Source organism: Filicampus tigris, chromosome 18 (genome assembly GCF_054856515.1).
Source record: "Filicampus tigris isolate MCC_2025a chromosome 18, RoL_Ftig_1.0, whole genome shotgun sequence".
NCBI lineage: Eukaryota > Metazoa > Chordata > Actinopteri > Syngnathiformes > Syngnathidae > Filicampus > Filicampus tigris.
In genome coordinates this window covers 8,142,420-8,158,810 of record NC_141234.1, presented here as the reverse complement: position 1 = coordinate 8,158,810, position 16,391 = coordinate 8,142,420, and the positions used below count along the sequence as shown (strand labels likewise).

Sequence of the window (16,391 nt, the reverse complement as noted above, 5' to 3'; positions counted from 1 at the left end):
TGCGAGTTTTGCAAGTTACGTCCTGGTTTCCTGTTCGAAGGCGACACTTACTCTAATTTATCATTAGTTTGTCTCAAATGATATTCCTGATTTAGTTCAAAGTCACATGGCACAAACTCTTCCGTTGAAAGTGAAAATGCTACGCCGGTTTGTACTCGGAAAGCATGATTTTCGATTAGACCGATGTAAAAATGCACTTGAGAGGAATGACTCATTTCGCTTTTGATTTTTGCAAATGTGCAGTCAAAAATTGGAGCGTGGTAAAGGTGATTTACCTCAATCAACAGTAACCGACTCTCGCTGACACATCAGACTGGATTTTAGCCCAATCGTGGACACAATCAAACGCGCTGTGGCTGCCGGGTTCCCCGAGGGTGAGGCCCTCTGGCTCGGGGCTCAGTCGCGTCCCCTTCCGACGTCAGCGCTCAAGTCAGTCTCGCCGCGACTCCTTTACGGCCTGCTTTCATGTGTCCTTTAATGAGGAAACCGCCGGCTCAGCAGCCCGCTATAAAACAGGCAAATTTAAGCAGGCCGAATATGAATCAGCTGCCTAATTCAGGCAGGCTAGACAAGAGGCGAATCTCTAGACTCGAAGCCATTGTCTGATTTGCGGAGTAGACCATTTAAAACATTAATGAAGTCCAATTCGAGAGTTATTTCTCCTCCTAAGTGAGGGGGATTTTCACCAGTCAGCCATGGAGAGTGAGTCACAAACCAATGACGCAATGCTCGTTCGGTGTTAACATGAAGGCGGGCGCTAAAACACCAACACAAAGTATACAGAAGACATTTTAATGACACATTTTAGGTTCAAGTGTGAGGTTCTACAAGACAAAATATAGACCATTTTTTGGACCAAAATGTCTTCACTAGTTTTCTAAACTCCACAACAAAACGAAATATACATTATGTACATTTGCTTATAGCAGCCATGAACTAACCGGTCCTCGCTTGTGACTTTAAATGAAAATGGACAACAGGAAACAAGCAGAGGCCGACAATATTTTGCATTGAACGCTGTACAACCGAAACAGTGTTTGACATGGATTAATACTTCGGTGGCATAGAGGTAAATTCAAGTAGATTGTGTAACATCAAACACCCCTGAGCATTTTACAGTGTGCCCCAAGTGCAAAACTAAACATGCAACTCACACAATATTGAGGATCAGGTCCAATCGCTTAGCAGTGACTTTGTGTAGTAGACAACAAGTTGGAAGTCAAAACCTAAACTGCCTGAGGAAAAATATGATAACATGACCGGCGGTACCTTTGGTATGCCAAATCCGATTTGAAGCCAGTTTAGCATTTCCCGGCACTCAATGTCATGAAGCGAAAACCGGACCATGACAACGAGGGTAGAGTGTCGTCTCTCCTGAGCATTGTGGGACAAAGGGCCATTGGGTGTGAGGTTGTACTTATGCGTGTGTCTTCCGCTTACTGTCCTTCCTCCTCGCGCAGGAACTGGAAGACGGATGAGAAGTCCTTGTTGGCGTAGCCGCGGGATCCCATGACTCTGTAGATCTGGTGAGCGAGCGAACCGAGAGGAATCGGCGTCTTCGTGTTGGTGGCCGTGTTTTGGGCCAAGCCTAGATCCTGGATGGAGACACCACGAGGGAGGGAGAGCAGAAGGCGTTTGATGGAATAAAAGCAAAAAGCACATTCCGGATTTTCCTGCATTGAACGGTGAACCCCATCGGGTTTATCCTACACGTTGCGGATATGGCAGCTCGACAATTGGACCACAAAAGCCCTTTTGCAAGGAGCATATGGACCATCAAATAGACCAAGCCAGCAGATGTGTTAAAGCCCTAAACGTGTCAGCTGGTGACTGTGATTGAGGTAGCGGCGCTCATACATGCCGACCCACAATGACCGTGTACTCCCACAATATGGCGAGAGCTCCACGCGTGAGCTCAGTAGTAAAAATCAAAAACGCAACACGGTCAGTCGCACATGAAGCAGAACATTAGAGGAAGTAGGACCGAGGGTGCGACAAGCGCCCCGCTCGCATTTGACTCGCTATAAAATAGGCGATTCGGTGAGTCCAGTCGAACCTAAAATGAAGACTTGAAATCTTTAAACGCATTTAAATTGATGAAAAAAAAAAAAATAATCACTTTTTAATTGGAATTGCGAGCATAAAATGTATATATGTGCCACCGTGGCTCTCCTTTCCCACGCGAAGCGGGGCACATGTCAGGCTTTCACCTTGGCCATGAGTGTGGTTCCAAAGCCTCCCTGATAGTTGTTGGCGGACGGGACTCCCTCCATGACACCGGGGACAGGATTGTATGAGTCACTGGACCAGCAGCGACCCGAGGACATGTTGAGGATCTTGGCCAGAAGTTTGGGGTCCAAACCAAGTCTAGAGGGAAGCGACAAAAGAGCCAATTTCTACTAGTGTAATTCACAGGTGGATCATCGGAATTAGCAATGGAAGCCTTTTTTTTTTGCAGGTCTTTGCCCATGATGAGCATACATAAAAATGACATTTGACGCCATTTTGGAGAACTGTTGGATATTCCATTCATTCCATCGACGGAGTCATTCAAGTCATCCTTGAGGCGGAGTGTGGCAGGGCGCAAGTAAAACATGGAGAAAAATGGCAGCGTGTGACCCCTATTGAACCCTGCGCCCGGCTGCGGCCATTCCTCAGCGTTAATGGCTGAAGGTTTTGTAATGCTGCCTAATGCAGTATTGATGTTTAGCGCCACGTCTATCCTTCATCATGCCTCTTTCATGAAAAAAAGAAGTGGAAAGAGGAGGAGGTGAAGTGGTTTAAGCAGCACGGGGGAGCCATAAAGCTCACTGTCACTGAGCGCTTTTTTTTTTTTTTTTTTTACCTCTGGCTTCAGTGGCAGCTTACGATTATGCACGCGAGTGGACGCATTTAGAGAGGAAAAGGAGACGCGGGCGGCGGCGTGACAGCGGAGAGGGTGTGTAACTCCGGCGTCTGTCGCCGGTCTAATCGAAACGAATGCTGGCCACATCAAGCAAGCCCAGTTTTACTTACAGGCCCGTAACTCGGCTCTGCTCTCAATATGACTGTTAAACCATCATGGCTCCTCACAGCCGCCCTCCCTCCACTCCGCTCTCATTTTGCCATTACCACGACAGCACAGCTTTTTACTAGCCCTCTACTAACTAATTAAGGATGGGCTGCATTTACATGCTCGCCATGTCTCCGCCTCCTTGTCTCTTTCGTGTAGGTTTTGGAAATGTGGCATCGGTGGATCTCTCGTTTCTGATGGCTTTTTCAGCCATGCTTTTTTTTTTTTTTTCCCCCCTCCTCCGCATCTCCTGTGGCTGACACGTCCCCTGTCTGAGGACTCAAGGGGACATATGTTTGACATCAACCCCGCCTCCCCCTCCACTTTCACCATCTCTCTCCCCCCCCCCCCCCAATGCGTTCTGGGTCAGCAGCTGAAAAGGTGACGAGCTGGGCGCACAATAAAGCGCGTCCGAGCGCGCGGATCATTTGTTATGGCGAGCGGTGACGCCGACGGCGAGCTGTTGTCCTCTGTTAACGATAAATCAATGAATTTCCCCTCCCGCTCCCATCGCGAGCGCGCATTACCGCTCAAACGGCCACGGCTGTTAGCCGGCGCGGCGGAGGTGGCTCTTTGCCGGCGCTAATTTGCGCGGCGAAAGCGACATGTCACGCTTTAACAAGATTGTCATGGACACGCATAGTCGCGGGCGGCGACGCAAACGTGTTGCTCTGCGAAACGCGCCGACGGAGATGAGGCGGAAGTACGAGGAGAGGGTGCGTATGCGCTAGCAGGTGGAGTTCATTTGCAGCACTGATGTCTGCTCCACTGCAATTAGCTCCTCATCCTCATGCGACGCCACAAGAGAGCCCGACTCATGTTTGTTATTACACTAAAGGGGTAATGAGCGCACACGCGAGCTTTAACCGTTTCATTTATAGAGGTAACAAGCACATTTATAAGCGCTAATCAATTCACTCGGGCGGCAGTGAGGGGAAGATTTAATTCCCCTTCGCTAAAAATGGCAGCCTGTTGTCATGACCTTTTTAAATCACCTGCACTAGTGTACGTGTGCATGCAAGGTAGAAGTGCTAAGCTATAAATCCTCTCATGTTCATGTACATCATAAAAAAATAAATAAATAAAAATCACAGTTGTGCCACTTTCCAAATATTTCTTTGCAGTCTTTACCCCACCGCCCCTTTCACTGCCTGCTTGACTGCATGCAGAAATTACAGCAGGCACAAATGAGGCAAAGGAGAGTCGAAGGGATTATAAGGACGGAATAAAATAAGGAGGTTACACAAATAGGGGCGAGGAAAGAGAAGGAGGAAGAACGACAGCTTGTGTGTGTGTGTGTGCGCTTATAATTGTCATGCGCGGCGATTCCTTGCACTCTGAGAACGTCATGCTCCGGTGGAGACGGGCCGAGCTTCCGTCTGAGATCAACAAATTAGCTCCATGAAAAGAACTGTGTATGTGTGCGAGTGTGAGAGAAAATTGTGCCCAACGTGGACAGGTAAGAAGACACACTTGTTTTTTGAAATGCCGGCTTTATTAGCCAAGACTTGCACGATAACATTTTAGAATGTCAGTGTGTGTGCGTGTATTCCAGGATCCATGAAATAAGAAATGCGATCTTTCGATACAGTGAAAAAGTATTTTGACAAACCTTTTAATAAAACCTCTCGATAAAATGTGGATGTGCTTAATTTAAAAAAAAAAAATCATTTAATTAATTTACATTTTTTTTTTTTTTTTTAAATAACTTGGGTCAAAGCTGAAAATATATTTGGTCAGGCTTCGATGTGTCAGCATCTAAACGGGGCGGTGTGCACGTGTGTGTTTGTGCAATGCCGCGATGTGTAAATCCACGTTGCTCCTTTAATGCCTCCATATTTCAGTGGCCGGGCGAGGGGATTTATGTGCGGCGGCTCATGCCAATTTTCCTCTTCTGTCTCCGCAATGATAAATCAGTCACACCGGCACAGCTGCACTCGGCCGCCCCGTGCGCACACTCGTACATGTGCATCAAAACCAGGTGCACTATGGCATTTAAGTCGTCAAAAGGCACGAAAACACCTCATATTAACACTGTGAATGCAGGAAGTAGCCTGACAAGGGAAATATGTACTATTTGGAAGGTTGGTAATTTACACTTATGATCTGAGGAAAAACTGAGGCTTTACTCTGAAACCCTAATTACATGCATTTAATTGATGATTCATTGTGGAATCTCTATCTGTTTAAACCCGTTCAGGATATTAGTGATTTTTTTGTTGTTGTTTGTTTTCAATCTGACAAGATGCTATTATTAACACCCTAAAATGTCACCTAATTTAAGTGGTGTCCACAGACAGGATCCTGGTGAGAGATCAATCAGCAGATGTAAATCAGAGCCAGCGACTCCACCCCCCTCATCCATCTCTCGAGCAGATACTTGGAGGGCCACGCTGACCTCTTTTGCGCTTTCAAAAACTAAACATTTCAAAAGCCGGACAGAAGCAGTAAATACGACCATCGGCTCACTCAAGAGTGTCAGAACGAACTTACCTGATGCCGAGGTTCATGGTCTCTGCGGTTCCGATCATCCCGATGGCCAGCAGCATGTTGTTGCAGATCTTTGCCGCCTGAGGAGGATTATGAAAGAAGACGTGTCACCGGTCCTGCATACGATTGGATCATTTTCAAGATTGACAAAAGTAGACATCAAGTGGTACCTTGGTTTAATTACCTGCGGGCAGAAAGGTGCCCACTCACCCCCTCAACTTTGCACGCCATTGACATTGTGTTTTTTTTTAAAGGGAAGTCAACCCCCAATTTTTTTTTAACAAAAATATGTTATATGAGCCTCCATTAGTTCAAACACGGCATTTTGATTAATATTGCGCTAATCAGCCGTGTTTAGACTAGTGGGGCTACATAAAAAATATTCTTGTCAAGAAAATTTGGGGGTTCACTTCCGCTTTAAGTAACTGTAATTTCGTGTGTACGTTTGAAGTTGCAGGTTGAAATGTGCCTGGGTGGTCACATCGGTAAGTTTTTACCTGTCCGGTGCCAACTTGTCCGCAGTAGATAACGTTGGCTCCCATGCAGGTGAGCAGCTCCTGTGCAGCGTTGTACTCCTCTTCCGCGCCACCCACCATGAAGGTTAGCTTGGCCAGACTGGCAGCCCCCACACCTAAAAGCACACCACATGAGAGTAGATGGATGACGGATAGCCAATTTCACCTTTAAAGATGAAAAAGGTCAACTCAAAAATGTTTCTTTACAATTATATGTTCTATTTGTGCCCAGTAGTCTGAACACGGCATTCTGATTAACATTGCGTTTGTGGACTATGAATTAAGCAGAAAAACTGCTTCCATCTCAGGGGGCGGCCATTTTGTCACTCACTTGGTGTCGATTGAAAACGACATCACAGTTGCTTGAGGCTCGACCAATCACGGCTCAGCTTGCAAACCGGACCGAGAAAACAGGACTCTCTCTAATAACCGGTTGCCTTTTTCATTTGTCCGCAGCCGTTCCAAAGCCGGTGAGCTGCCGCCGCACCAATCAATGCTGAATAAAGAGTTTTATTCCTAAAACTGAAATCAAGTTTTCTTAAAAGCACTTCCGCTTTGCACTTTGCGCTTGTGTTGGACCCACGGCGGGACCGGCGTGTTAAGTAGCGGCGCACCAGAGGGACAGACGCATCTTTAAAAGCCGATTGTTGCAATCATCCACTGCACAACCCTCGTGGGAGCTCTTGCCTTTTGTCCTACCACCCCTTCTCTTTCGCAAACACACAAACGTATATCCAACACACACACACACACACACACACACGGACAGAATACACCAGCTGTGCCTGAGGCTGCCCCTCCTCTTGGGGCTATCAGTGACATGCGCGAGGGGTAATTAACTTTACACTTTATCATGTTCAATTAGGCATCCCTCCCCATGCCTGATGGCTTAAGGAGCGTGCCATGTTGTGGGAGGCAAAAACGCCCCCCCCCCCCCCGACCCCTCCCGTCTCTGCAGAGTCCTTCATGTGAAAAATAACTTCTTTTCAGAGCGGGTTGGACCCTATCAGGCTCGCGTTACCCCTTAAATGCTTCGTAAATATGCCCTGACACAACAGATTACTGGTATGGACACACAAAAAGAAGCTCAAAATATCGAGCAGGTTGCTGAATTGTCCATGTTTGCACTTTTAGCTCTGCAAAAAAAAAAAAAAGGTGGGGACGCCGAGCAAGGTTGAAAGAGACTTTCGAACTCTCTTCGGGGTGCCGTGAAACTGTAATGAAAGGCCCCTTAATACTGAACACCTAATAATGTCCTTGTTAATAATTAAACAGGACTTAGCATTGGCAAAAGAGCTGAAATCACCTGATCAGCACTGGAAGGAGGCTGGAGCAAACCAAAATAAATAAATATACATTTCTTTCATTCCTACCTCTTGTTTAATTGGCACGGTTAGTCACATGTATGATGGCGATCCCGCGTGTGTCAGTGATGAGCTGTCATTAGGGCGCATCGTTTGCTTCCGATCGGGTTGCTTTATATTGTACCGTTTACCACTGCTTGGCGATCGAATGACAGAAGTTGAAAATATGGTCAAGAGAGAAAGAAAAAAAAAAAAAAATCACCTCACAGTCTTATTTTTTCCAGCAGCAGACTAAGCCTCTTAAACACATACACTTGGAAAGGGCAGTGCGACAACTGCTGCTTCATTAGCAAAGATCACGGTTTGTGGACAACTAAAGAGGCAATTATTGATAACACAGTCGATGCGCTGATCAATATAACTCACTAAAAGGAAAGCAAGAGGGGGAGACACCAGAGGAGAATAACGATCTCCCTCGTCTTACCTCCCAACACTCCTTCCCTCAAATTAACTAATCGCCCTAATAAGCTCTTATGAAATGTAGAGGATTTCTATCAGCAGTGGTCATGCAGGAATGATGGAAGATCCATGCGGTTTGGGGGGGGGGGGGGGAGAAACAAAAACCACATCATTATCATAATGTGAACGCTTGTGTGTGTGTGTGTTGGCGCATCGGTGACTCGAGTTCAATGTGCACACTAAAGTTCAGCCGTTGTCACGTATGCGTTTGTGTGTGCGCGCGACGCAATTTTCTTGACACGCCGCCTACGCAGGACGGTACGTTTCCACCGCGTATATTATGCACATATGCATCAGCGTGCGTGTGCAGAGGGACGTCCCGTTCTCGGGCCAGTTCTGTCAGAGACGGATTCAAGAGGAATCCTAATGAGGCTTCCTGAGAGCTGGGTGCACCGGCTCATCCATCCCAGCGGGAGTGACAGTCGTGGATCGTTAGCACTGCACAACCGCACGACGCCCCCTGGGGGGGGGGGGGACAAGATGCGCGTTGAGTGTGTATGGGGGTAGGAGGGCGAAGTAGACAGCTACAAGACAGGAAGTTGTTATTATGATGCAAGAATGGGTATTATGAGTGAAAGTGAGTAGGATAAAAAAAAGGTGAGTGTTAGAACGTAGTAAAAATAATGGTTGGGGGCGGGCTCCAAAAATGACCCTATTCTAAAATTCTTACAATCGGTTGGGTGGACTGATCCACTCTAATGCCACCGCGCGGAATCAGCTCAATTCCATTCATTTCCCACCGCTTATTCTATTCAGGGGATTCGAATCATTCTTTCTGCCTGTTACTCACCGATGGTTGAACTACTGCAGCTGTTAGAAAAGTGCACTTGCTTGTTTACATTCAAACTTCCGCTCGCAGCAATCGCGGGTAAGTGGTCGGTATCAATCGCGGTCATGACTGCGTCCCTCCTTTCCCACATGAGAGGGCATCACAAGAAGAATACAGTGAAAACAATTGCTTAAAAATGTGATATTGTGGGGGGGGGGGAAATGTAAAGCTAATGCAGAACAAGCAAGTAAGCTAACGTTAGCATGTGTCCTTTCTAGCCCTGCAATCTGACCGTGACCATTGATCGACCACCGTAGGCATATGTCACCCAGACAATAATAGCTCTGCATGCTTGGAACCCAAGAAGTACCTGTTTTTGCCAACTGCAAAGCTTCACTAGCAAGCGCAACCACGCCGAGCCTAGCGGTGGAAAAGGTGCATATATCTTTTAGAGTTTAATGGAAATTGGCTGCTGCACGCCGCTGTATGACAGATGGGCGGGCGCTGCGACGTGTGCACATGCGGCGGCGGCGCTGGTAGCCCACGCCACATATACACGCCTCTCCTTCATCTCAGCTGCTCCTGCAGCAAAAGTTAACAAGCAGCCGATCAAACATTATTAGGGCAGATGCTTCGCAGCACGCCATTAAACATTAACGTCAGAGGGCTGAAACTTGCGGAGGCAAAGCAACATCAGAGAGACAACTTTGGTTGAGCCGGTTTGCAGTGAGCGCCGTCTTCAGACAAAGCGGTCCGTGAGCCCTTAAAAAGCTTTTACACTAAAAGCGTCTTTTGAAGCGGTGAATTAGTTGATGATAATAATAATAATAGGAAAACAACAGAATGTACAGTGCGTTATAAAAGCACATAATAAAAACATAATCGTGCATAATACATATATACACAAAAAATGTCGTCAAAACAGCTCAGAAAGTTGCAGTTATATTAGCCGGTTTCACAGACGATGATTAATATATGCCTCTAAGTATTGTTTTATTGTGTGTCTACCTGTGTTGCTGCACCGATTGCATTAAACTATCTGTTGCTTAAAGGGTTATAAGACTGCAACACCTATGCTAGTTTTGTGAGCTTCTTTATTGCATTTTGAATTGGGTGTTAGCATTAATATCTTTGGGTGGCAATAACCATCTTGAAGCAACCACTTGGCCTTTTTGATTTTCTGAATGGTTCTATATCTGCCAAACTGCTGCTTGTTCTGATGCTTTCTGTAGCCATCAATGCTTGCAACTGAAATTTTTGCGGGCAACTCAAGATAAAAAAAAAATAATAATCCACCATCTGCGCGACGGCTTGCAAGGCTCTCTTAAGTCGAGATACCACGGCACAACACATTTCATGGCACGACTTGAGTTTCCAAGTTGACTTGCTGTAAACAAATACAACCTTGTTTGCTACCAAGTTTTCCCAGCTACGTTTGGCCTTCTTTTAATTTTTTATTTTGTAGAACTCTGTCAATGAGAGTTGACTGCCTGTAGTTTAAGCCAGCTGGGGTTAGAATGTTTACCGGCCAACAACATAGCCTCATGTGGTCCACCATTACAATTACACCCACGGGAAGATCTCTTTCTCAAACAAATTAAAAACCCAAGAAGGCGCCGTAAAAACCATAACGGATATCGAGTAATTCAATGAAACAGTACGAGGGAGTGTGCCGGCCAAAATCACACAGACACATAAAAACGACTTTCAAGAGTTATCTGCCAACATAACTAACTACTGCATTGTTGTGTTAGAAAGAAGCTCTTCATCAGCTACAGTTAACGAGGGCAAAAACCATGAGAACCGAATCATACACTAATCGTTCCATGTTAATCTCAGGAAAGAGATTGAGTACAGATGAGACGGGATAATACAGTTTTAGCGTCAGTTCGTATTTTAGGGATCCTATAGCTGCAGGTTTGCAACGTCCGTCTATTGACCACAAGAGCAACTTTGATAATCATCGCCATCATCGCCATCAGTAACCGTTCAATTCCGCGGGGGGCGAGGCTACTCAATGGTAGCTGACAACAGAATGGAGTGGGAAGGAGAAATCCGCAATCAATCGTTTCTCTCGCCCGATGAGGCTCATTTCGAAAAAAAAAAAAAAAAAAGAAAAAAAGTCAACTAACTAATGGTGCGCAATTAGTCTGCAGGCACCAATCCACAAACGCACGCTGGCGTTTTAATGACTGCTCTCACAACTGTCCTTCAAATGAACATAATGCTAATCCCTCCTTAAGTGAGTGACATTCGAGTTACATTTGACGGACAGAGTTGGTTAATATGACTCATTCGCCAGCTGACTCTTTGTCTGTGCGCACACAAACACACGTGGGCACGCACGAACACGCACAACAGATGACATAGGGTGAGTGAGAGCCAGTCCACAGCTGCTGGGTCTACCTCCATCTGGAGCACGGACTCCAGTGCCCCCCCCCCCCATCAACATCCCCCTCCGTCAGCGCTACCCTGACTCTCTTTACTACCCTTCCATTCCCATTCCCCCCTCGTGTCACTAGAACCCGTCAATGGGAGGCTTGTCATGCTAATCGAGTCTTTGGGCCGCTGTCTCGCTAGTACTGGTTAGCCATCAAAATGACAGACTGCAACTGCAACGCCCCCCTCGCTTCCCACTAACCTCCAGTAACCGGCCTTCGGGCTCTAAGGCTCATCTTCTCATTAATCCCATTCTCAGACTGGATTAACCTGGCCCGAGTGATCTGCTGGTACTTTCAATGAGCACTGAGCAGAGGTAAAATGTGTCGGTAAATGATATTGTTTGCTTTGATTTAAGAACAGTTCAAATTTAGCCATTAGAGATCGTCACGTGTGCCATGCTGGGAATTTATCCAATTTCACTTCATTAGTCCTCAAAATAGTATTTCTTAATAATAGATAATATATCTCTATTCATCCATCTATCTATGCCGTAGACATATAGTGAAACACAGAACAATTACACGATGGCAGTGTTTCCACCTGTTGAAAATCATACAAGAGAATGATAGCTTCAATGTCTCAAACAGGCGCAGATCTTGGTCCAATTGTGGGGAAATTAAAATGAGATCATTATTTTAGTGCATATGCTTTTTGCAACATTTTTGTTTAGCGTGCTGTGAGATGGAATATACAGTACCATGGCTCAAGACCGGTTTCCGGCCAGATCGACCGTAGGCAAGTGGTGCCAGCCTTGGTTTGAAAAATCTCCTTCAGGCTTGAGAATGAAGTTCAAAGAGTCAGCAAATGACACGCTGCGACCAATGAACTGCATTTGATGTGGCGTGCATATGATTAGAGCTGCGTTGCGACGCAGACTAAATGGCTGGTTAGTCGAGGTCTTTAAGACCTCACAAATGAGCAGCATCAGCCCGACTGCCAATGGTCCAACAGCAGCTCAGCTATTCTCACTTTCATTTGCAGCAACATCGCTTTCCCAATGCTGGGAAAAAAACACAATGAAAGTTTTTTTGGGGGGGACTTTTTAAAAGCCGTCATGGATTGGCAATGCGGCACACCACCGTGGGCATACAGGCACCAACACGGGCATTTTAGGGTAATTACTGCTAACGACCCGGCCACTTGTTAACCAGAACTTCTATTTTTGCAAGTTGTGTGCCAACACCCTAGGCTTGTGACATCAGATTTTTGTTTTGTTGTGGATCAACTCTGCGTTTTACTGACAGACAATTATGTGAGCGGGGGCACTATCGGAGACGTGAGAACCAGTCTCAGTCCCGCACAATCTTTTACATGCATACATTTTTGCGCCACAGTATTTTTTTTTTTTATCACATTCAAACCCTTATTATAACAATTAGATTAAATTGGTAGAACTGTGAGCTCATACGGCTGCATCTGGATTGACAGCAGAAACTCTGGGAGCTGGAAGGGGCAGTTCTGCCATTTGACAGATTCATGTCTCTCACCAATTCAGTTTCGATACACTCATCGCCACAGGCTTAAATGATTGATTTCTAGATATGAAGAATTGAAAAAGAACAATAACAGTTTACATGGGCCTTCTTCCTAGCAAACATTTTGGTCGTTATAATAATGAATGACGGCTCCATTGTAAAACTCCACAAAAGCTTTCAAACTCAGGACTTCCTTTTAAGTACATGCAAGGGATTAAACAATAATCATAAGTGTATAATTCAGAGCAGTGCTCTGCTTACTGTGGCATGTTTCCCCAGTGGAGAAGGGCAATTTGTCACAGAGCCCAGCTTTTATTGCTCACAACCCTTTGCGCGCACCCTATTTGAGTAGGGTGCCATCTCCTGGTAGGAGCAGAGCATATTAATTAATTTCCTGCTTTGACAACTTCCCCTCTCATAAATAAATACGCGGGGAGGAATCTCATTTTAGTGTGCTATTGAAATGAACTCGGTTAATACGGGTGGGTTTAATGAAGTAGAGATTTTTGTTGTTGTTCTTGTAACACCTAATTTCTGAACGTTGACTAATTGCTAATTGATAAACAGCACTAGGCACATGTAGAACAGGTTTGGCGCAGCGAGTCGTAGCAGAAGAAGGTCAATCATTGGTCATCTCAGGCTAGTAAAAGAGGCTTATTTGGGAGACAGGGAAGAAGTACAACCTTCACAGAAGAGTGCACACACTAACTGTTCACTGTCTATAGTATGTAAACAGTGTGTGTGTTAAGGGAGAGTATCTGGCTTAAGGCTCTGATCTCCAGTCACTCGCTGCTGCAGACGCCAGCTGGTAAACATGCCGCAGGCCCAGTCTATGTTTGTAAGGGGAGCGCACAGGCAGCAGAGTGTGTCGTGATTAATTCGGCGTTGTGCAATCGAAAGTCAGCTACTGTCACAAATAGCAGAAGGCTGCGTCGGAATGCGGCACGCTTGAAATGCACACCGAAATCCAAATTTGCGCGCGGGTCTGATGGGACGACGTGACGGACAGCTTAACTGCGAAAGCGTCTCCCTCTCGTCTTATCTCGCTCCTCTCCTCTGCTCCATGTGAGGGGAAGCTTTTCTCCTCTTTATGACTCTTTATCCGACATGAAAGGCACTAACATGGGATACTCGCCATTACTGCTCCATCAACATGAAAAAGCTCTGACGCGGGACTTCTCCAGCACGGCGCGGCCCATTAAGAGCGACTGGCGATCCTGTGCTCTGTCAAGGAGCCATCACGAGCAGACAGCACCGACATAATGAGGACTTAAAGCCTCAATCTTGCCTCAAAGACCTCTCGGTCAAATGCAGCAATAAAACCTTGTGATGGCACCTGACTGGCTCAGTAATTACAACCCATGTTGCGCTATTAACCCAAAAGGTCCCACGGTTTAAATTTACAAAGAGTGGAAGACAGGTCAGGAACTTGGCAATGGGGTCACAGGATTACCACAGTGGTTGGTGCAATTGGATTCTTCTTTACTTTCACTCCTTTATGTTTAACACCAGACCAGCTTGTTAAGTGGGAAATAAAACAATTGGGCACGACCGAAGTAGCAATGACTTGAAGTGACTTGACTGAAGTCCTTAAAATATATTTTCTATCCTTAAATATTGGCCTCTGCTCTGTGTACCATTTGCTTTCTTGTATCATGCACTAGCCACCCACAAAACTTGAATGAAATACATTTTGTTTTTGCGTAATCAAGCTAAATGTATCTGTCGTACTTTACTGGTTTAAATTGAATGCTATGAAAAAGATACAAAAACAAACCTAGTGGTGGGCCAACACTTTTGCACGGTAAAAGTGCAAAAATGGTTTACCTCCTGACACCGGTGCATCCATGAACACAGCTCCCATCTTCTCCGCGGCTAAGGCCATCTCTTTCGAGACGGCAGGGTCAATGGTGGAAGAGTCAATCAAAAGTGTTCCCTTCTTTACCTTCCTAATGATAAACCAGAGATTTTTATTTGCACATTTAGGAAACACTCCAAATGTTCTTTTTCCTTGTATGACACTTCAAATCAAGGCAGAGCCGAACACTTACTTAAGGATGCCACTGGGGCCTGTGTAAACTTCTATGACATTTGGACTGGAGGGAAGCATTGTGAAAATGCGGTCTGCTTTCTCTGCAACTTCTGCAGGGGAATCCACAACCTATAAAAAAACTTAATTAATTAATACATTCATCAATAACGGAAAATCATGACAGCTGTTACTTGGTAATGAAATCGCTCCACGGAGTAATCAAGTGAACACTGTTATCTCACTAAAATCGAGCGCCTGTAGAGATTGAATTAGATTGTCACTGGTGGATGCAGCATTTTATCACCAAGCCACCAAATTAAGACCAAACTATTTATCAACAAATATTACAAAAAATACAAATAAGAAAATTCACATAATATGTCCCCTTTAAGATACATTTACAGATTGTGTGTTACCTGGGCACCCAGATCCCGCAGTTCCTTGCACGACTCAGGAAAGACATCGGTAGCAATAATGGGGTATCCATTTTTCAGCAGGTTCTTGGCCATGGGACTCCCCATGTTTCCCAAACCAATAAACCCAACTGGTGTTTTTGAGGCCATTGACCGCATGGACACTGAATGGGAAAAAAAGAGGGGGGGGGGGGAATAAAAGATGCAGAAAGATGGGATTTTGATGAGTTGAAAGTCCAGGGAGGAGTTCAATCCTGTACAGTAGCTGGCTGCAATAAACTTCTAGCTTAGTTGTGACTAAGAGATAAAGTGATAAGTGTCATTCGGTCTTTTGCAAGATAAGTGGAACTAAAAACACTTGTCATCAACAACATATTTAAATGCAAATATTTTACAGAATGAAGTGCTGCTGCAAGTCACCACTCCATGTCAGCATTTGGGAACTGTGGCCAGGCTATTAAACAGTTCAAGCCAAGCCAAAGTCCTGGCAAGTTAACAATACTAAACACTGGCAGTGCACCAACCAGACAACAAAAAGGCTTTACAATTAAGTACAAACGTTAAGTCTATCTTAAATCTTCCAAATGATAGTAAGCCAAGTTATCACATTAGTGTTTATTAGGCAACAAGGTTTACTAATGGTCCAGTGCTGACACAAAATAACAATAAGTGAGATTGTTTCAAACAACAATTTGTGCCAAGTACTGTTTCATTTTGTTGTCTCGTCTAGGCTTGATTAGTAAATTAATAGTACATTTTATGGAAGTACTGTGTATATACTCTTGAAATATTGTTTTGGGTATTGGAGGTCTTTCTAGTTGAGAAGGTGTTTTTATAAGATATTGCATGGTGTTTGTAGGCCACGTGGACGTGGTGAAATGCATTTAAATGATACATTTTAAATTAAACCCAATAGAAAACACACGAAAATATCAGTAACATTAATAAATGAAATTGTACACAAACGCACGTTTAATGAGTCATTTAAAGTTGCATTTATTGAACGATGAATGCTCAGAGCAGGTGGTCAACAATATAACTATGACGTCATATGCTTACACAGCTAGCATTGGCTAACATACTGGAGAAGTCAAGATAGCTAGCATTCTCTGTTCCGAACACACGGAAATATTAAGACAGAAAAAAAACGCTTTGGGCGGATACGTTACCAAAGGTTGAGCTGACATGTTTATTCCACTTTAACACAATACTTCGACACCCTCTAAACAACGCTGCCATGCTTGTCTCCCCTTGACCTCGGCAGTCGGCATAAACCGTGACAGTTGACACACCGGTACAGCCAATGGAAGCACTAATGATTGACAATTAGTTCAACCAATTGCAGTCAGAGGATTGTCACCGTAGCCAGTAGGAATGAGC

The 16,391-nt window shown here is 45.0% G+C and overlaps 1 protein-coding gene across 1 annotated transcript; it reads right to left on the bottom strand.

Moving 5' to 3' along the window:
• Positions 1–778: 778 nt before the first annotated feature.
• Positions 779–16,335, bottom strand: hibadha (3-hydroxyisobutyrate dehydrogenase a). The gene is made up of 8 exons (XM_086015379.1): positions 16,181–16,335; positions 15,015–15,175; positions 14,618–14,727; positions 14,394–14,515; positions 6,040–6,173; positions 5,546–5,622; positions 2,211–2,367; positions 779–1,595 (listed from the first exon to the last, which is right to left on the bottom strand). Exons 1-8 carry the CDS (start codon positions 16,248–16,250, stop codon positions 1,437–1,439), a joined length of 990 nt encoding a protein of 329 aa, XP_085871505.1. The 5' UTR covers positions 16,251–16,335; the 3' UTR covers positions 779–1,436.
• Positions 16,336–16,391: the final 56 nt, after the last annotated feature.

What these genes read in the sequence shown, in the direction of transcription:
- hibadha (XM_086015379.1), bottom strand. Translation starts at nt 16,250, where the DNA reads ATGGCAGCGTTGTTTAGAGGGTGTCGAAGTATTGTGTTAAAGTGGAAT. An exon ending in ACATGTCAGCTCAACCTTTG is followed by an intron (nt 15,176 to 16,180) that starts GTAACGTATCCG and finishes TTTCCCATTCAG; the next exon opens with TGTCCATGCGGTCAATGGCC. An exon ending in GACAAGTTGGCACCGGACAG is followed by an intron (nt 5,623 to 6,039) that starts GTAAAAACTTAC and finishes AATCCTCCTCAG; the next exon opens with GCGGCAAAGATCTGCAACAA.